The sequence below is a fragment of the Natator depressus genome, chromosome 14, assembly GCF_965152275.1.
Source record: "Natator depressus isolate rNatDep1 chromosome 14, rNatDep2.hap1, whole genome shotgun sequence".
NCBI classification, from domain to species: domain Eukaryota; kingdom Metazoa; phylum Chordata; order Testudines; family Cheloniidae; genus Natator; species Natator depressus.
The window spans coordinates 27,792,372-27,813,530 of record NC_134247.1 but is presented as its reverse complement, the minus strand read 5'-3'; the positions used below and the strand labels follow the sequence as shown (position 1 = coordinate 27,813,530).

The window sequence follows — 21,159 nt, the reverse complement described above, 5'->3', positions numbered from 1 at the left end:
GAGGGGAGTTGAATTTGTGTTTACAGAGGAGACAACCCAGAGACGAGGGGCAGAGGGAGAAGAGAACAGAAGAGGGAGGCTGGCCATAAACCATGTCACATTTACTGGTGTTTTTTTTTTTCTCAAGACCTCCCCCCTCCTTGTAACACACTGTTACACCGCAACAAACCAGTAAGGACCCTCCCCGCCCCATGTGTTTATATACTATTTGGTCAGCCCCAGGGGACCAAGGACAGAGCCCTTGGAAGGGCCCCGGAGAGCTGGCAGGAGGGGGAAGCAGCGATCAGAGGGGTCGGGGGAGCAGGGGAGGGCAGAGGGAGGACAAGGTTTCAGGAGGAGTCCGGGCAGGGAGGGCAGGCCAGGGAGGGCGAGGACTGAGCCCCGATCGGAGCTTTGCCCGGGGCCGGGCGGGACGCCGCTGGGGCACCCGGCCAGCCCGGGAGAGGGGGGAAGGTTTGTGGGGAGCGGAGCGGCCGGGAGTCGCGGGGTTACATGGAGACGGGGCTGAGGGCGGGGATCGGCCGCTGTTGCGGTGACACCCGGGCACGGACGTTTCCGCTGCTCAGACCCACGTGGGAACGAAGCGGGCGCGGGGGTCACAGGGAAGCCGGTCGCTCTGCGGCTGCGAACTCACCCGGCGGGACCCGCTGCGAGCCCGCCTGGCTGCTGGGCCCTCAGCTCCTGCCCCGGCTGCGGCGCCGGGCGCTCTTCCCGCGGGTGAGACGCGCCGGGTCCCAGGGGTCCCTGCCCGGGGCGTGGGTGGGCGGGTGCTGCTGGCTGCTGGGCGGTGGCTCGCTCGCTGCGCGGCGGGGTTTGCGGGCCGGTTCCAGCCACGGCCGGGCTGGGGCGAGGGGGACCGGGGGCCCGAATGGGGAGGGGGAGGGGGAGGGGCTGGGGACTGTAGGGGGGGAGCCGGAGGGGGAGGGGCCGTGGCCCCAATGGGGTGCGGGGCTCGGGCTCGGGGACCAAATGGGGAGGGGCCGGGGAGGGGGTCGGCTTGGGGCTGAGGACCGAATGGGGAGCGGGAGGGGCCGGGGACCGGAGGGGGAGGGGCCGGAGCCCGAATGGGTGGCGGGGCTCGGGCTCGGGGCTGGGGACCGCATGGGGGGCGGGGCTCCGAATGGGGGGGCGGGGCTCGGGGACCAAATGGGGGCAGGGCTCCGAAGGGGGCGGGGCTTGGGCGGGGGCTGGGGACCGCATGGGGAGGGCAGCGCGGCGGCGGGGGCCGGTCCTTGGCCGAAGGGCGGGGATTCTGGGCCAAAGGGGGGTGATTCGGGGGGCGGGCCCGGGCCGAAGGGCGGGGGGGGTTCGGGAGAGCCCCCCTGGAAGGGAAAGAAGGGGCTGGGCAGAGGAGCGCTGGACGCTGGTTCAAGTCCCGCCCTTCAAGGAGGGGGCTGGGACAGGGACAGGGCTGTTTCGAGCCCCATCCCCTCCCCTTCTGATATCCGACTCACACTTACTTCTAGGAGGATTTTGTGTGTGAGGAGGGTCTTCTCCCCCACCCGGGTGCCTGTCACGGGTGGGCGGGGCCTGTAGCAGATCAGGTCTCTGAGGCCCTGGGGGGTGGAGGGGCTGATGGGAGTTAAGGGGGTTTAATCATCATGGCACCGCCTCTGGCAGGGGGTTGGGCTGCTGGGCAGGGAACAAGAAACCACAGATGGCCTCCCCCACCCCTGACCTGTCCTGCTTGGTCCGTCTCAGTTTCAGATCGGCTGGAGATTCTGGAGCAGGGACGGGGAGCCAGGGCCAGGACCTCTGCCTCGGCTTTGCTGCTGGCAAATCGGACCCACTCAGACAGAGAGGAGCCGACCCCAGCCCAGCACCTGCAGCAGTGTGTGTGGCCTGAGTGTCGCTGAGAGAGACAATGGGGCCAGCAGCTGGGTTGCTGAGAGCGAAGAGCCGCTGCAGGAGTTGTGTGTTAATGGCAATGGACACCTGGAGACTGGAGGGAACCCAGGTAATGGGGCATCTCTGCCTGGGGGCAGGCTGGAGATAGACACTGAGACTGCCCGGGGTGCTGGAAGGGGGCATGGCCCTCCCACTTCTTGTCACTGGCCCCGCCCCTCCCCCTCCTCTTCCCCCTGAGGTCACCCCACCCCACCTCTGGGTGGCAGCTGGAGTCCAGGCAGTTGCAGGGGGCTGTGGATGAACCTCCAGTTGCCTGGGGTGGGGGGTGGAGAGCAGCCCCTGGTCCGTATCCCTCCCCCCAGGCTCCCTGCCCTGAGCCCTTTGCCTTCCCTGTGTTGCTCTGAGGTTACCAGCCTGGCCTTCCTGGATCTTCAGGTCACGCCTGTGGCCGGGCGGCAGGTGCTGCCATGTTATTGAAATGAGCCGTAGAACTCAGTCTAGACCCCTCCACCAGCGCAGTGTGGAAACCCCCCAATCGCTGAGCTTGGCCATGAAGGGTCCCTTAGCACCATTCACTCCCCCGAGCTGCACAGACGGCGTGTGCTCGTGCAGAGGGCATCTGTTTGCGGTGAACACGAACCCTGCTGTATCCCCCAGTCGTCTGGGGCAGGGGGTGCTGGAGACTGTCGGGGGTGGGATTTCTCTATTGCCCTGGGATCTGATCACTGGGCCCCAGGAGGGTTTAGCAGCTGGCAGAGGGGATTGAATCCAGGTCTGTCTGCATTAGGAATCCTCTGTGCCGATGTCATGACGTCCTTGCAGTTGAATTGGTGCAAACCGCTAAAGTAGACGCACTGCACTGGTGCACAAAGGAGCTTGCCTTGGTGCAGTTCGCTGGAGGAAGTTACCAGAGCGAGCCACACTGCTCCAGCACATCTCCAGGAGGTGTTTGCCCGGATGTCACTGAGTCACTGTGATTATACTGGTGCAGATTGCTCTGATACAGATGGGCCCTGAATCCCAGCTCCCTGCTGTAATGGCAGGCTGTTGCAATGGGCAGCATTGGCTCTGACTGTGTAAGGTGGGAATCTGTGAACTTAGGGTTGGTTACACACCTGCAGGTGCAGGGAGCTCTGCAGAATATGTGGCATCTGACCTGGAGATGGATGGTGGAGACAGCCTGTGCCATCAACTGTTAGTCACTGACTTCTCTGCTCAGTTCAGTAGGGCAGGGGTGTGGGCTACCGTGCACTGGACAGTTAAATCTACAGGGTCAGACATGCCTTGTGCGTGAGGTGAACACATGCTCGTTTTCTGATCACCGCTGCCACGTTTCCTAACTCTTCCAGACTTAGAGTGTCTGTTCCTCGCTGAGCACCAGCCACATGGGAAGGCTTGAAAACCAGCTACTGAGTTACTGTGGTGCAAAAAAAAGTGATGTGCTCAAAAACATCTGAAGGGGTTTGAGTCTGACTCCTCTCAACTAGACAGGCCTTTCAGATCCTCTTTGGGGTCACTTATGGGTGACCCCACTGCTGCTCTTTCATGGCTCTGAAAGGGTTACACTGCGGTGAGGGCTTCCAGAAAGTGCCTTTCTTGCTGCTGTGTTTGGGGAAAGAAAAGTCTGCAGGTAGGAGGTGAATTAAGTTCCATCATTCCTGGCCCACAGTGCAACAGGTCACTTCTGGTTGCTGTGGTTTCTGGCGCCCCCTTGTGGCTTTCATGTCCCTGCGTGAAAGTTCCCACGTTCTTCTCAGTTGTTCACGGGCTGTTTGTTGCTAGGTTGAACGTCCAGCTGTTGATCTTGTGCCTGGGGTGAAATGCTCTGAGCTGTGTCAGTCCCTCCCAGGCTGGGAGTGTCCCTGGAATCCTTCTTGCCAGGCAAGTTTACTGTGACTAACATCTCCGTCCCCCTGTGTCTGATTGCCGTGGACCAGCCCCAGCTGGGGGTCCCAGTAGGCTTGGCAAGCCGGTCAATTGGCTGCCTGTTTGGCCGCAGTCAAATACTCCAGCGAGAGCCCTGGGGGTAGGAGGCAGCCTGCCTTTCGGATTGCGTCTTGGAGCCTCGCTGGTGTTTTTCAGAACTTGGTTTCATTGTTTTGCCTTTTTTTTTCTGAGTTAAAATAACTCAGTGAAATACATTTTTTAAAAAATTAGGTAGATCCATATCTATCTAAAGCTAAACCTACTGGAGACAGTAACGTCTTGCTCTTTTTTGTTCCTGGCGGGAGGTAACCAATTCTGATAAATTGGTATTTTAAAATATCTGACCACTCTTTGACAGATTTGACTGGTCAGTTGACCAATTTTTATACCAGTCAAATGCCCAATTCTAGATGCAACTCTTACCCTCCATGTTACTGTCTCATTCTCAGTGCTGACCTCTAAGCTTTCATCAGCTGATCGGTGCCCCTCGTGCCCAGACAGCTGGATGGGATACCGAGGGAAATGCTACTATTTCTCAGAGACGAAAGGGAGCTGGACTGACAGCCGGAGCCGCTGCTCTGCACCGGGTGCCTCCCTGGCTGGGATCGACAGTGAGCAGGAAATGGTGAGAGACTCTGGAATTGCCATACACTGATCTTGGCACAGCGGTGGCTGCTGCAGTAGGACCTGGGCTCTGCCCCGTGGGGTGAGGAGCAGCTCTGACCCCTCCCATGCTGGGAGGCCAGAGTGAATGAACTTCCAGCGGCTGAACGCCAGCCCTGGCTGGGCCCAGGGCCCTACTGTCTGTGTGTGATCACAGGGATTGCCCATTCTCCGCTGCCCCCCTCCCCAAATAGGGAGACAGCTTCTGTCTAGGGCAGGGCTGGCTCAGGCATCTCCTGGCCTGCTGGCTGCTGGAGTGGGACTGAGAACCCAGCCAGTGCTCCTGTTGTGGGGATGGGAAAGGAGCAGCCAGCTGAGGAGGCGGGGGAGGAGGGGATCCTCTCACATTGACCCCTCCCACTTCAGCTTGACTCGCTCCCTCCTCCTGCCTTGCTGTGATGAGCGGGGGCTGATCTGTGAGAAGAGACGTCTCTGCAGAGAGCTCAGACCCAGCAGCTGCCCCCAGCCCAGGGGGACTTGGGGTGCGGGTGACTGGGAGCACCGGGGCGGGGCTGCTCTGTGCAGGGGGAGGGTTAATACTGCCTGGGTGATCTTGTACTTTGCAAAAGGCAGGGGAACACCCCCCCCCCCCCAAAATAAACTGAGCACTCTTCAATATGGGGGGAGGGGTAGCTCAGTGGTTTGAGCATTGGCCTGCTAAACCCAGGGTTGTGAGTTCAATTCTTGAGGGGGCCATTTAGGGATATGGGGCAAAAATGTGTTGGATGATTTAATTGGGGATGGGGGTGGGACTAGAAGATCTCCTGAGGTCCCTTCCAACCCTGACACTCTATGAATATGCGGCTGGGATTCTCTGCGGCACAGAGCCCTGGAGGGGTGGGGGAAGCACCGGAGCTGGGGCTGATACCTGCTGTCCCTCGGCTTTCTTTAAGGCGTTCCTGCTGCGCCATAAGGGTGTCCGGGACCACTGGATCGGCCTCCGGAGGGAGCAGGGTCAGGCCTGGAAATGGGCCAACGGCACCGAATTCAACCACCTGTGAGTCTCTCTCACCCTCTGGACTAATGCCCTGGGCCTGGGGATGCTGGTGTCTGAGCTGTTTGAGTTCAGGGAGATCCACCATTCAGTGCTGGTGAAACAGCCAGACCCGGCCCTGGTCCGTTCGCGTCCTGCGTGTATCGGAGAGCGACGGGAGCCGGCGTGTCCCTGAGCTCTCGGCTCCTCCCCGCAGCACGGTGCTGGGCCGGAGACAGAGCCCGCCATAGCCAGAGGTGCCCTCGCAGCCCGCTGGGATTTCAGCGGGGACACTCGCTGTTCTCCCCCAGCCCTCTTCAGCAAGGTCCATGGGGTGTCTGACCCCCCCTCCCGGGGAAAGGAGGCAGCAGGGAGCTCAGGTTAACAGTGGCTGCTGGAGAGGGCAGCATGCCGAGCACTGCATGGCAGGTGCAGGTCCCGCTGGGGATTGCAGCCGGCAGGTTTGAGTGACTTGGCTGGTGAGGCCTCTGAATCCGCAGCAAGGCACGGATGTTAAAGGAGCCTGCGGTTCACAGGTGCTGCACGCCTGGGGCTCCCACTGGAACGGGGTACAGTAGTGATGGCTGCCCAGCCAACACCCCGCAATGGGTTTCAGTGGGCTCCAAGTGTGATCACAAAACCTTGAGCCCAGAGCAGGGTTTGAACCCCGGAATTCAACACTAGAAGCATGAGCCTCTGCTATAGGAGCGAAAGAATCCACTTCTTTAGCTGAAAACCCCCCCTGATTGATAAAGCTCTTTTGCAGGCCAGCCATTAGAGGGGGATGGAGACCCCCCCACTTCTCTGGTCTGGGTTACTTCAGTACTTTGAAAAATCAGGCTCTTATGGCGCTGGGTCAGGGCTCCCCAATGGACAGTCCCCATTCTGCTGTATTGGACCCAACCTTTGGATCCCACCTGCTTCCGGCCTCACTGGGTCTGAATAGCCACCAGACACTGTCCCGAGTTTGGGCCTCTGTGGCCCTCTCCTGGGGTACAGATTCCCTGTCTGGTACACTCCTTAGGATGTGGGACCCTGCAGATCAGCTGCTGTAGGACCCAAAACCAGGGCTGAACCCTCCCAAACCTCCCGAGAGGCATGTTGTCCCTAGAACTCCACCCTCCACTCCAGATGAACTCTGGGAGGGTCACATGAGGGTTACAGACAAGGCACACATGCTTTCACAAAGGAACTTCTTCAAGCTCAAGAGTTATAGATCAATGGAAAAGGAAACCCCTGAATGCAATTTCCTCTTTCAGTGTCATCTTGGTTCTGCTCCGTGTGTTTCAAGGAGGCGAGATCCCTCCTGCCCCCAGCTTTTCCTGCTCGGTCATCTGGTTCTGGTGATGGTCTGCGGCTCTTGTTAGAGGACCGGTCCCTTTTGACAATCAGTCTAACAAATTCTCTCCGTCCTGCTGGGGACTTTCCATTCTCCAGCACCCCTGTGGGCTACACAGCATAGAGGGTCAGGAACAGTCAGTGGTTCTGCAAAGCCCCCGCTGTCCTGAGCTCTGCTCCTGAGGGGCTGGGAGAGTAGCTGCTCCGCACTCAGGCCTGCACTGTGGAGAAGGGCTCCCCTGGCTGGGACTGGTGTGAAATGCCCGGCCTCTGCCTGACTGCAGCTCCCTGGCTTCTGTGTTGCAGGTTTCAGATGAGAGGAGGAGGTGACTGCGCGTATCTGAACGAGGAGAAAGGGGTCAGCTGCTCACGGTGCTACATGGGAAGACGGTGGATCTGTAGCAGACCTGAGGTGTATGTGATGAGAAAAGAGACTGCGTTGGAAGGGGGCTCGAAATGAGACTCCTAGAAATGACACTGATCCAACTCACACCTACTTGATCGAGCCAAGTCGCCATTTGTCAGCCTGGCCAGGATCTCAATATCAGGCAGCGGGGCCCTCAAGCAATAAGTGTGTCTCGTTTAAACTGTGGATTCTTCGTACGTGCCTTCTGCTTTTGAACCTTTAAACTCAGGGTCACATTGTCAAGCTTTTCTCTGCAGCTGAGAGGGAGTGATCTCCTGAGAAGGAGACTCAGCCACACGCTGGGGAAATGAGAGAAGGGAAGGCCTTGTTCGTTTAGTCTCCAGAACAGCATTTCTCAAATGCAGCCACCCGCTGAGTGTTTTGCAGCCACAAGAGCCTCCAAAGTGCCCCAACAATCGCTGAGATGTTAAGTATTAAAGGTGCCTTCTAAATGCCATAAATCCCAGTGCGCGCTCCCTTTTACATAGCATCATGCCGGCAGAGCTGAGCTACATCGGTGTGGTTTTCTTTCAAGTCACAAAGTGTATTCTTTGGCTAAGAACATAAGAAGGGCCAGACTGGATCAGAGCAAAGGTCCATCCAGCCCAGTATCCTGTCTGCCGACAGCGGCCAACACCAGGTGCCCCAGAGGGAGTGAACCTAACAGGCAATGATCAAGTGATCTCTCTCCCGCCATCCATCTCCACTCTCTGACAAACAGAGACTAGGGACACCATTCCTTACCCAACCTGGCTAATAGCCATTAATGGACTTAACTTCCATGAGTTTATCCAGTTCTCTTTTAAACCCGTTTATAGTCCTAGCCTTCACAGCCTCCTCAGGCAAGGAGTTCTAGAGGTTGACTGTGCGCTGTGTGAAGAAGAACTTCCTTTTATTTGTTTTAAACCTGGTACCCATTAATTTTATTTGGTGGCCCCTATTTCTTATGTTATGGGAACAAGTAAATAGCTTTTCCTTAGTCACTTTCTACGCACCACTCATGATTTTATAGACCTCTAACCACTGTGTTTACATCTCATGTTACTATAGCTCAGTAAGTGGCTATGGGCCATCTCACTGCGTGCTGTTTGGGTAGGTTGCGATTGTTCATCGGGGGGAGGTGAAAGAGTTAAAAATGTGACTGGGTATCAGAAAGTATTTCAGATAATCTAGTGCCAGAAAATGACCTTGAATGTGACAGCAGGTGGCTCCTCTGGGACCTTCTGAGAAGAAAAGCAAAACAGAGAAAGAAAAAGGAACACTTCAGCACCAGGGGGAAAGGCAGTTTCCTGTGTTTCTGAAGCCATCCAATTCCATTTCTGAGCAAGTTCCAGTGTGAGAGAGAAATTCATCAAATTGAAATGTATGTCGTGCAACGTCCCTACAGCACTCGTGCAAGGGAAGTTGAACCAAATTACCACGGTGAGCTTCAGAGGCGCGAGCTGTTAAATGATGCAAAAACCAAGCTGAAAAGACAACAGTAACGGCTCAGATTTTGTTGTTACTGTTATCATTATTATTATTACTGGGCTAGGTGGATTGGGTTTTTTTGTCTGTGAAAGAAATTTTGGACATATTGGCAGATACATTCTTTCATTATTATTTGGACTTCTATTATGTAAAGGATTTTTAAATTTAGTTCAGAATTGTTGTACAGCCGTCCACCTTTGACCAAAAAAACAAAAGAACAACAAAAAAGACAAGACTGCGCAAAGCACTGGTTTGTTCTGTGTTTAGGTCCAGTAAAGATAAGACACAACTGTACCTTATATTTATTATTGAGTCTGCAAAATACGTAAATATGCACATGTAATTTATTTATTAGTTTTTCCTACAGTTAGTTAAGTATTGTCAGAGCCGCATGCTGAGGCTGCCAAAAACTTGTGAGAACCCCGGCTCTAGAAAGTGTGAGGATTTGGTTTTCTATGTAACCATTACTTTCCAGTATTTATTCACTCTCACTTGCATCTCTCTTCATTGATAATAAACCCATTCCTGTTTTCTGTATATCTAAGTGCTGTGTTCTCAATAGAGTGGTTGGCCTGAATTGAACCTTACAAGCTGCTGTGGACCGCGCCTGTGGGATTAGAGTCACAGTTCTGCATGTGCTCCGTGGAACGGGCTGAGCACTCCAGAGGGACGCTCAGAGGCTTTGGGGGTGTCTATCGCTAACCTGTACACAGAGAGCGAGGCCTGCAGGGGGCTGGAAGGTCAGGCCTGCGCTGCCAGGGGTGGTGGTTTGAGAGAGCTGACCCATGGCAGGCCTGGACAAGACTCCCCCAAAGGTGCCTCGTATGCCTGCTATGAATCGCTCAAACGGGCACACGTCCCCGGCTCATTCCACCCCTGCACCCCCCAGGTACAACCCGCACAAGGCATTCTGCCAGGGGCAAGGAGAACACCTGTGCTTCTGTCCCATTCCTGCTGCTTGCCCGGAGCTAGGCTGCCTGCGATGGGTTTTCAGTGTTTGCTACTTTCAGTGGGTTTAGCGTGTGAGTGGATGCGGGAGGGGAAAGTTGTATCCAGAGGGTTTAGAGAAGCATCAACCTCCACAGTCCCATGAAAGCCGTGGCAAATAAAGTATGTGAACTACCACCCCACACCGCCTCACATTCCCCCGCGTATGTCAGCCCGTGATGCAAGGATGGGGGTGCACCAGACGTCTCTTTTCCTTGCTCGCCTGGACCCAACCCCAGTGACGATAGGGGGGATTTCTGGTTGGCTGTACTGGGCCTGCTACCCAGCAGTGTCTTGAGCCTACTGTGACGATGTGACGCAGCAGGGAGGGGGGAGTGTTGACCTGGGAATGTGCCCTGGGGATGGGAGACCTGAGAGCCTGTCACCTGAGCCAGGAGGGGGAGGGGGAGGTGACACCTCTGCCCAGGAATGTGGACGGAGGCTGCAGCAGGGAACCTGCTCGGTGGGTTTAGTTTCAGTTTGGGGCTGGGTGGAGGAACACAGGGAACCCCAGGGCTGGGGTCTAAGCTCCCTGCTCCCCCAGAAGGACTTCACTGAGGGGTCCTGGGTGTACCCACAAGCTCTGTTTTGGACTGTGTTCCTGTTGTCCAATAAACCTTCTGTTTTACTGGCTGGCTGAGAGTCTCAGTGAATCCCAGGAAGAGGGGTGCAGGGCCTGGACTCCCCCACACTCCGTGACAACTGGTGGCAGCGGTGGGATCTACTGCACCCCGTGAACGGCGCTTCCTGCAGTAAGTGACTGGGGAACAGTAAAACGAAGGGGGATTGACGGGGACCAGGCGTGCTGAAGATTCAGAGAGAGACGGTTTCAGGGGGCGGTTAACCCCTGGGAGTGTGTGACCAGAGAGAAGGACTTTTGCAGTAACAGGGTCCCCCGGGGGATTGCAGCGAGCGGTCCCAGGGGCGGAGGAGTCTGCAGCTCGACCCTGGCAAAGAGGTGGTGACCTCAAGAAGGACTGGCACACTAGGGGCTTTTCCTGGAAACCGTGGACAGCTGCCCGGCCTGCGAGTGGCCAGCCGGGAGATGTACGCTAAACGCCTTAAGAGCGACCTGGTGGAGCTGTGCAGGCAGAGGGGGCTGCGCGTCGGGAGGTCCACCAAGGAACAGCTGATTGCCCAGCTGGAGGAGAGGGATCGCTTGGATGACCCGATCCCTGTCCCTGAGGGAAGCCGCCCGGCGGACGCAGCGTGGGCCCTGGGGCCTGACCAGGCTGGGAGGGGTCAGACTGCTGCCCAGGACACCCCGAGACCCTTCCTACCTATGCCTGGGGGAGGGGTTGTGGGAAGCCCAGCGAATACCGAGGGCCCCCTGACCCCAGCAGCCAGCAGGGGATCCTCCCAGCGGAGCTCCCCATCCCTGGAGCGGATGCGGCTGGAATGGGAGAGGGAGAGGAAAATGAGGGAGCTGGAGGATCATGAAAAACAACGTCAACATGAGGAGAAACAACGTCAACATGAGCAGGAGGAGAAGGAGAAACAACGTCAACATGAGCAGCAGGAGAAGGAGAAACAAAGACAGCATGAGCTGGAGCTGGCCAAGCTGAGGAGCAGTGGGGCCCCGGCTGCGGTGAGTGCGGGGGGACCCAAGGCTGCAAGGAGCTTTGATAAGTGCTTCCTGGCCCAGCGGAAGGAGGGGGAGGACATAGATAGCTTCCTGACGGCCTTTGAGAATGCCTGCGAGCTGCACAGGGTTGACCCTGCAGACAGGCTCCAGTTCCTCACCCCCTTACTGGACCCCAAAGCCGTGGAGGTCTACAGCCGGATGACAGGGGCAGAGGCAGGGGACTATGAACTGTTCAAACAGGCCCTGCTCCGTGAGTTTGGGCTGACCCCCGAGATGTACTGGAGAAGGTTCCGGAGTCAGCGTAAAACGCCTGAGGTCACCTACCTACAACTGGTCAACAGGATGCAGGGATATGCCCGCAAGTGGACAGCTGGGGCCCAAACTAAAGAGGACCTGCTTGACCTGTTTGTACTGGAGCACCTGTATGAACAGTGCCCTTCCGACCTGAGGCTGTGGCTGGTGGACAAAAAGCTCGCGAACCCCCAGCATGCAGGGCAGCTGGCCGACGAGTTTGTGAACAGTCGGTCAGGGGGTAGCCGGGAGGAGTCCCAAAAGAACAGGCCCCCCCCGATGCAGAGAGAGAGTCACCATGGGGCCTCCCAGCGGGGAAATAGGGAGAACCCCCTCCAAAGGGGAACGCCTGGTGTCGGGCCCCTCCGACCCGTTCGAGGGGACCAACGTGACCTGAGCTGCTATCACTGTGGCCAGAGAGGCCACGTACGGGCCCAGTGCCCCGGGCTCAGGGACAAACTGAGCAGACCCAACCTACCCAGGGTTAACTGGGTAGGGACTCAGCTGGACGAGGGGCAGGCGACCCAGGAAAGGGGGGCTACCAGTTTGCCACCTGCTCAGGAGGGAAGAGTACCCCCAGCCAGCCCCGCCAGAGGGCTGGAGGCTCTGGACTCAGGGTGCTCGGTTTACAGGGTGGGTGCGGGGCTGTCCCTCCGGAGAGAGTGCCTTGTTCCCCTGGAGGTGGATGGGAGGAAGGTCAATGGATACTGGGATACGGGCGCGGAGGTGACGCTGGCCCGGCCCGAGGTGGTGGCCCCAGATCGGGTGGTGCCCAACACCTACCTGACCCTGACGGGGGTGGGCGGGACCCCATTTAAGGTGCCCGTGGCAAGGGTACACCTGAAATGGGGGACCAAGGAGGGCCCCAAGGATGTGGGGGTACACCACCATTTGCCCACTGAAGTTTTGATGGGGGGAGACCTAGAGGACTGGCCAAGCGACCCCCAGACCGCCCTGGTTGTGACCCGTAGCCAGAGCCGGCGAGGGGCACTGCGACCTGACCCTGGGGAGGGTACCACACTGGAGGCGCGAGACCCTACTCGGGTGGGGAGGGAGCGCCGAGGGGCACGGCTCAGAGAGGCTGCGGCCTCAGACCTGGCCACGGAGGGGGAACCGGGCCCCATCCCTTCCCCAGCCGCTGAGTTCCAGGCCGAGTTGAGGAAAGATCCCTCCTTGCAGAAGCTCAGGGACCTGGCCGACCTCAGTGAGGGACGGACCATGAGGAGAGGCTGCCAGGAGAGGTTCCTGTGGGAGAAGGGGTTCCTGTACCGAGAATGGGCTCCCCCAGGGGAAGGGGAGTCCTGTGGGATCAGGAGGCAGCTGGTGGTCCCCCAGAAGTACCGCCGCAAGCTCCTGTCCCTGGCCCATGACATCCCCCTCGCAGGGCACCAGGGAATCCGGCGCACCCGGCAGAGGTTGCTACAGAACTTTTACTGGCCCGGGGTCTTTACCACCGTCCGGCAGTATTGCCGATCCTGTGACCCCTGTCAGAGGGTGGGGAAGGCCCGGGACAAGGGGAAAGCGGCGTTGAGACCTTTGCCCATCATAGAGGAGCCTTTCCAGAAGGTGGCCATGGACATCGTGGGGCCTCTCCGCAAGACGACCCGGTCGGGGAAGAAATACATTCTGGTGGTGGTAGATTTCGCCACCCGCTACCCCGAGGCAGTGCCCTTAGCTTCCATTGAAGCAGACACCGTGGCAGATGCGCTCCTGACCATTTTCAGCCGAGTGGGGTTCCCCAGGGAAGTCTTGACAGACCAAGGCTCCAACTTCATGTCGGCCCTGCTCCGGTGCTTGTGGGAGAAATGTGGGGTCCGGCATGACTGGGCCTCAGCATATCACCCCCAGTCCAATGGGCTGGTGGAGAGGTTTAACGGGACGCTAAAGATGATGCTGAAAACCTTTATGAACCAGCACCCGCAGGATTGGGACAAGTACTTACCTCACCTGCTGTTCGCGTACAGGGAGGTGCCCCAGGAGTCTACCGGATTTTCGCCTTTCGAACTGTTATATGGAAGGAGGGTGAGGGGCCCCCTGGACCTGATGAGAGACGAGTGGGAGGGGAAGGCCACTCCCGATGGAGAGTCAGTGGTGGAGTATGTCCTGACCTTCCGAGAGAGACTGGCTGAACTCATGGGCCTGGCCAGGGAGAATCTGGCCAGAGCCCAGAGGAAGCAGAAGGTCTGGTATGACCGCACGGCGCGGGCCCGTGCCTACGCCACCGGGGATCAGGTGATGGTTCTCATTCCCGTGAGAAAGAACAAACTACAGGCCGCCTGGGAGGGCCCGTTCAAGGTCGTCAAGCAGCTCAATGAGGTAAACTATGTGGTGGAGCTGTCGAACCGGGCCCACCACCGCCGGGTGTACCATGTGAATATGATGAAGCCATATTATGCCAGGGGGAATGTGGTGTTAGCTGTGTGTGGTCAGTGGGAGGAGCAGGGAGATGACCCTTTAGTAGATCTATTCCCTGGGACCAGAGCTGGTTCCCCCCTGGAAACAATCCCCCTCTCGGATCAGCTCACCCCTGCCCAGCAAGCTGAGGTCAGGGGGGTGCTGCATCCGTACCGACAGCTGTTTTCCAACCAGCCTGGACGCACTAATCTGACTGTCCACCGGGTGCAGACAGGGTCGCACCCGCCGATAAGATGCTCCCCCTTCCGAGTCACAGGGAAAACTGCTCAGGACCTGGAAAGAGAGGTCCGGGACATGCTGGCTTTGGGGGTGATCCAGCCATCGGCCAGCCCTTGGGCCTCGCCGGTGGTGCTGGTCCCCAAAAAGGATGGGTCAGTCCGGTTCTGTGTGGACTATCGGAAGCTCAATGCCATCACTGTATCGGATGCCTACCCCATGCCCAGGCCGGACGAGCTCCTAGACAAGCTGGGAGGAGCTCGGTACCTTACCACCATGGACCTTACAAAGGGCTACTGGCAGGTGCCGCTGGATGCAGATGCCCGGCTGAAATCGGCCTTTATCACCCCTCTGGGGCTCTATGAGTTTCTGACCCTGCCTTTCGGCCTCAAGGGAGCGCCGGCCACCTTCCAGCGCCTGGTGGACCAGCTCCTGAGGGGGATGGAGAGTTTCGCCGTGGCGTATATTGACGACATCTGTGTCTTTAGCCAGACCTGGGAGGACCACGTGTCCCAGGTTAGACAAGTGCTGGACCGACTCCAGGGGGCTGGGCTGACTGTCAAAGCGGAGAAGTGCAAGGTGGGGATGGCTGAAGTATCTTACCTGGGCCATCGGGTGGGGAGCGGCCGCCTAAAGCCAGAACCGGCCAAGGTGGAGGTGATCAGAGACTGGCCCGCTCCCCACACCAAAAAGCAGGTCCAAGCCTTTATTGGGATGGCAGGATACTACCGAAGATTTGTGCCCCACTTTAGCGCCATAGCCACCCCCATCACTGAGCTATGCAAGAAGGGGAAGCCAGACAAGGTGGTCTGGACCGAGCAGTGCCAGGAGGCTTTCCGGGCGCTGAAGGAGGCTCTGGTCAGTGGCCCAGTTCTAGCAAACCCAGACTTTGACAAGCCCTTTGTGGTGTTCACCGACGCCTCCGACACGGGACTGGGGGCGGTGTTAATGCAGGAGGATGAAAAGGGGGAGAGACACCCCATCGTGTACCTGAGCAAGAAGTTGCTACCCCGGGAGCGACACTACGCGGCCATCGAGAAGGAGTGCCTGGCCATGGTGTGGGCCCTCAAGAAACTAGAGCCCTATCTCTTCGGGCGACACTTCACCGTGTACACCGACCACTCTCCCCTGACCTGGCTGCACCAGATGAAAGGAGCCAACGCCAAGCTCCTGAGGTGGAGCCTGCTCCTGCAGGATTACGACATGGACGTGGTCCACGTGAAGGGAAGTGCCAACCTGATAGCGGATGCGCTGTCCCGGAGAGGGGGCCCCGAACTTCCCCAGGTCACTGGTCACAGTGACCCTGCTCAGTTCAGTCTCGAAGGGGGGAGAGATGTGACGATGTGACGCAGCAGGGAGGGGGGAGTGTTGACCTGGGAATGTGCCCTGGGGACGGGAGACCTGAGAGCCTGTCACCTGAGCCAGGAGGGGGAGGGGGAGGTGACACCTCTGCCCAGGAATGTGGACGGAGGCTGCAGCAGGGAACCTGCTCGGTGGGTTTAGTTTCAGTTTGGGGCTGGGTGGAGGAACACAGGGAACCCCAGGGCTGGGGTCTAAGCTCCCTGCTCCCCCAGAAGGACTTCACTGAGGGGTCCTGGGTGTACCCACAAGCTCTGTTTTGGACTGTGTTCCTGTTGTCCAATAAACCTTCTGTTTTACTGGCTGGCTGAGAGTCTCAGTGAATCCCAGGAAGAGGGGTGCAGGGCCTGGACTCCCCCACACTCCGTGACACCTACTCCCAGTGAAAATTCTCACCCTTAGTCTCCCAAATAGGGTGCAGGCCGTATCAGGCCATACTGGGGTTGGCATTAGCACCGCTCACCACAGGGCCCTGGGCAGCAGAAACTTCAGTTACTCAGTTGGTTTTAAGAGCCATGGCAGGAGAGGGGAGGTAGGAGCCCCTTAAAACTATATTGGGCACAGACAGGCTCTTGAGAAGATTGATTTACCTCGTCCCCCCTCTTCCTGCCCCGGCTCCGACCTCCCACCCACCTCTGAACAGCTGATTGGCAGGTGCCTGGTGGGTGCTGAGCACCCGCTGTTTTTTTGTTTTTTTTTCTGTGGATGCTTCAGCCCTGGAGCACCCAGGGAGTCAGCGCCCGCAGCAGGTGTGTAAGACTAAGTGACGCGTGTGCGTGTGACAGAGAAAGAGAGAGAGGGGTTAGATAATTTCTGTATTGATAACCGCAAGAGTTCAAAATGAGTCAGGCCTCAAAACCGTGAGACCCGCTTAAAAACCATGCGACTTAAAATACTAAATGCAGAGTTTTTTAGCTGCTGGTTTGTGAGCCTTTGGCAGTCATGGTTTCTAGCATGCTCTGCAAGGGTTAAAGGCTTCTTTTTGTCCCCCTTCCCTAAGAAAACCATGAGAACTGAGATTCTGGCCTGCTCACAGGACTCTAGGAGCTGGGGCTTTAAGAAAAACACCAGATATCATGAGCCATAAAAGGGGAGAATGGGCAGTAAGTTACAGCTGGTTTAGAGAAAGTGCAACTCCCTAGAAGTCAGAAGGAAGCAGACGAGGAACTGTGTGTTGGAGGTGTATCTGAGTCCCCCGGCCTCCTGGTGTAATGTGAATTATACTCTGCCTCTGCCTCCCAGCTCTGGGTCATCTAACCTGGAGGGGAGGGAAGCCCAACCCCAATGGAACAGGGTCAAGTCAGAGAAATTTTGCCCCGTCCCGCTCCCCGACACGCCTCTAATGGGCCGGACGATGAGCCTCATATGACGTATCACGGTGCTGCCAGATCTAGCGGTGTATTTAAGGAGGACACCCCCGCGTAGCTCCAGCGAAAAACCCGGGGCGGCACAAAAGCCGGGGGCGCTGCGGGATCCTGACCGGCTGGAGCCTCTGCTCTTCGCCCGCTCCCCGGGGGCAGACAGCTGGGTGCGTTTCCCTTCGGTGTTGCTGACCTGCCCAGCTGAGCGGGGCTGCAGCCGCGGGACCCTCTCCCCGAGCCTGGCGGCTCCCGGCGGGGCAGCCCGTCCCCTCGCTGCTCCCTCTGCCTGCCAGCCGGGTTCGCTCTGAGCCCGCTCCACGGGACACGAGCCTGGGCGAGATGCGAGCCGGGCTCCGGCTGCCCACGGAGCGATCGGGGGCTGGGGGTCTCCGCCAGCAGGTGAGGAGGGGCTGGTGTCGTGCACGGATCGGGGAGGGGGCGAGCAGGGAGCTGCCGGGTGTGGGGAGGGGAAGAGATGCGTGGGTGCATCGATCACACTGGGGAACCCGGGGTCTATTGGGGAGGGGGTTGTGCGCTGATCGGGTGGGGGAGGGGGTCGGGCGGGGGCCAGGGCCAGCTTCTCCAAGCAGCAGTCACTGGTGGGGGCTAGAAATCATCTCTCTGCATCATGCCCCGAGGTGACAGTTAGTCAGTCTGCTCCAATCACTCTATCCCGAGTCTGGAACAGTATTAACAGGAGAGAATAAGGGACCCCCCCACCACCACCACCTCAGACTGTCCCCTAGCTCAGAGGCGAGAGGTTGCTCCTAAGAGGTGGGAGATGCCTGTTCAAATCCCTTCCCCTACCCAGCTACAAGGGGGACTTGAGTTCGGGTCTCCTACTTTCCAGGTCAGTGCCAGAACCCCTGGGCTAAATGTTACCGGGAAGCACTTGCTCCTCTCTGCCAGTTTGTGGGCACTCGCCTGTAGGGACCAAGCTGGTATGGGTCCTTTGAACAGGCCCACTGGCTTGGGGCCCCAAGGCAAGTCAGGCGGAGGCTGGCTCCTGGATCATACTGGGGCCTAGAGGGAGGGAGCAGCACATGTGCTCTGGGCCCACACACACCTCGTAAACTTTTGCTTAGAAAATTGAGGCACCGAGCAAGTTCAGGCGCTTCCAGGGTTTGGTGGCAGCTGAGCTGGGGTTTGGTTCTGGGACAGAAGTGCCTGAAGTGGCCATTAGCCTCTTAAGTCCCTTTGTGAATCCAGCCCTAACCGTTCATCGGGACAAGTCCTCAGCTCCCTGCAGCTCTCCCGTTACCCAGTTCACACTGTGTAGGTTTCCTCTCACCCATCAGACTTCGTTTTTAAAGGAAAGCTGAGATGCGCTTCCAACGAACAAGTACCAGGTCACCCACCCCATGAGATTCAGCCTCGTATGGTCCTTGCTCCAGACCCCCAACTCTGTGGGTCTCAAGCAGCGGTACAGGTATCCCTGGGGTACACAGAGGTCTTCCGAGGAGTAGGTCAACTCATCTAGATATTCGCCTAGTTTTAGAACGGGCTATATAAAAAGCACGAGCGAAGTCAGTGCAAACTAAAATTTCAGACAGACACTGACTTGTTTACACTGTTCTATATGCAATACACTGACAGGTAAGTACAATACTTATTTCCAATGGATTTATTTTATAATTGTATGGTAAAAATGAGAGTCAGACATTTTTCAGCAATAGTGGCTGTGGCAACATTTGTATTTTTAGGTCTGATTTTCTAAGCAAGTCGTTTTTAAGTCAGGAGAAACTTGGGGTACGCAAGACAAATCAGACTCCTGAAAGGGGTGCAGTGGTCTGGAAAGGTTGAGAGCCACTGCCCTAACTCACCTCACAGCCTGGGATGTCTTCTCGAATGACGCTCTGCAGGAAAGTTAGAGATGAAGGACAACACCAGAGCCCAGCTTCCCATTAGGGGGAGGGGGAGGAAAGACTCACCCCTGGGCCTTTCCTTGTTACAGGGACCCACAATGACATGAACTCTCTCTCACTCTGCAGCTTCTCAGACTCTGCTGATGGGAACAGCTGCGGGTGGATAAAAGGTAGCCAGGTTCTGTCTGAGACGTGTGCCGCGGAGCTCAAATGGATCTGCCAGAAAGAAGCGGCCATGATATAAACAGTGCAACTCAGGATCCACATTTGTGTATCTGTAATGTGAAGTACCCCCCTGTTTAGTCTCCTGGGTAGGGCCCTACCAAATTCACCCATCCAGTTTGGTAAATTTCATGGTCATCAGATTTTTAAAAGTCTTTTAAATTGCACAGTTTTAGCTATTTCAATCTGAAATGTCACCCTGTTGTAACTGTGTGGATCCCATCCCAGAAGAGGGTCGGGGGCGGGTCTCATGGCTATTGGGGGAGGGGTGTCACGGTATTGCTCCCCTTACTTCGGCGCTGCTCCTGGCAGTGGTGCTACCTTCAGAGCTGGGCTCCCGGCCGGCAGCCACGGAGCTTTCTTCTGCTGGGGGAGGTTCCTGGAGGTGGCTCTGATCTGGCCCTGGGAGCAGCTCATGCAGGGGACGAGGTCCTGTTCCTCCCCAGCCCAGCCCGAACTTGCAGCTAGAGGCTGGCACACGGTAGGAGCCCCTGCCCGGGACGCTCCCAGCCCTGCCCCTCCCCCGTTCCAGGGTCCAGCACTCAGAGGTTAAAAGGGCCTGGAGCTGGCGGTTGGCGGGGTTCCCTCCTGACCACCGCGCTCGGAGCAGTTGCCCGCATCCGCCACCCATAAGGTTGGCCCTTCCCCCCACCATGCCACCCTCTCTTCTGCAGTGTTGCTGGCAGCAGTGCTGCCTTCAGAGCTGGGCACCAGACCAGCAGCTGCTGCTCTCTGGCCACCCAGCTCTGAAGGCAGCGTAGACGTAAGGGTGGCAGTTCTGTGACATATTCCCCCCCCTTCCCCCGCAGCCAGATTTCACAGGGGAGACCAGATTTCACAGTCTGTGATGCATTTTTCATGGTCATGAATTTGGTAAAGCCCTACTCACGGGGCGGGACTGTGGCTTTAGGCAGAGCAGAACTCTGGGCGGTGCTGGGACTCAGGTGCCCCTAGCAGTCTCAGTTCCTCTCCTTGGTCCTTCTCACTGGTCTGAGGCCTTGGGGTGTAATTTTTAACTGCTCCAAACCTGCAGTAAGTTAATACCCTGCAATGTACCCGGGTACCCGGGGCTGGGAGGCACCTCGCCACCACCTGCCCTTTGCCTGAGGGTGTCTTGTCTGTGCCTGCCAGGGGTCAGCTCCCCAACTCCACTGGCCACACGCACTCGCTGCTGGGCCTGCCGTCACTGCAGGGTAGCAATAGGCCCACTCTGCCCTCAAGCCCTCTGAGCATCTGTCTGGAGCGTCCAGTCCCTAGTCCCCTGGGCCGTGATATAAACAGTGCAACTGAGGATCCACATTTGTGTATCTGTAATGTGAAGTAGCCCCCTGTTTAGTCTCCTGGGTAGGGCCCTACCAAATTCACCCATCCAGTTTGGTAAATTTCATGGTCATCAGATTTTTAAAAATCTTTTAAATTGCACAGCTTTAGCTATTTCAATCTGAAATGTCACCCTGTTGTAACTGTGTGGATCCCGTCCCAGAAGAGGGTCATGGTGGGGTCTCAAGGCTATTGGGGGAGGGGTGTCACGGTATCGCTCCCCTGACTTCGGCACTGCTCCTGGCAGTGGTGCTACCTTCAGAGCTGGGCTCCCGGCCGGCAGCCACGGAGCTTTCTGCTGCTGGGGGAAGGTTCCTGGCGGTGGCTCTGATCTGGCCTTGGGAGCAGCTCATGCAGGGGACGAGGTCCTGTTCCTCCCCAGCCCAGCCCGAACTTGCACCTAGAGGCTGGCACACGGTAGGAGCCCCTGCCCGGGACGCTCCCACCCCTGCCCCTCCCCCGTTCCAGGGTCCAGCCCTGCCATTAGGATAGTCCACTAGGATGCTGGCAGGGGGGTAAGCCTTGGGCAACAGGGTCTAAAGTGGCAGAGAAATAAGCAACTGGGCATTTCTTTTCTCCGTGCATCTGAGTGAGAACTCCAAGTACACACCCAGATTGTACGTGGCAGAAAAGGGTAAAAGGCTTAAAATAGTCAGGCAGCTCTAAGGCAGGAGCAGAAGCCAAACACTCTTTGAGGGAAACAAAGACTTTCCTAGCTTTGTATCTAGTTAATGTTCACCTGAATTTCCCCCAAATCGAGCATTTGATTCTTGACAATGTTTCATACAGAGAAACTCCAGACAGGGAGTGAGAGTCCTATGATGAGCACATTTCCAATGCCCACCCTGGTAGCTTACTAGCTCTCTCTCCATTGCTTTCTATGCCATTGTGTAATGTCCTACAAGGCTTCCTCA

At 57.4% G+C, this 21,159-nt stretch overlaps 1 protein-coding gene across 1 annotated transcript; it reads left to right on the top strand.

Annotated features, from left to right (window-relative positions):
• The first annotated feature begins 492 nt into the window (after positions 1 to 492).
• Positions 493 to 7,208, top strand: LOC141998833 (C-type lectin domain family 2 member D11-like). Its single transcript, XM_074971810.1, has 5 exons — positions 493 to 717; positions 1,795 to 1,957; positions 4,224 to 4,399; positions 5,331 to 5,434; positions 7,055 to 7,208. The coding sequence occupies exons 1-5, from the start codon at positions 493 to 495 to the stop codon at positions 7,206 to 7,208; spliced, it is 822 nt and encodes a 273-aa protein (XP_074827911.1).
• Positions 7,209 to 21,159: the final 13,951 nt, after the last annotated feature.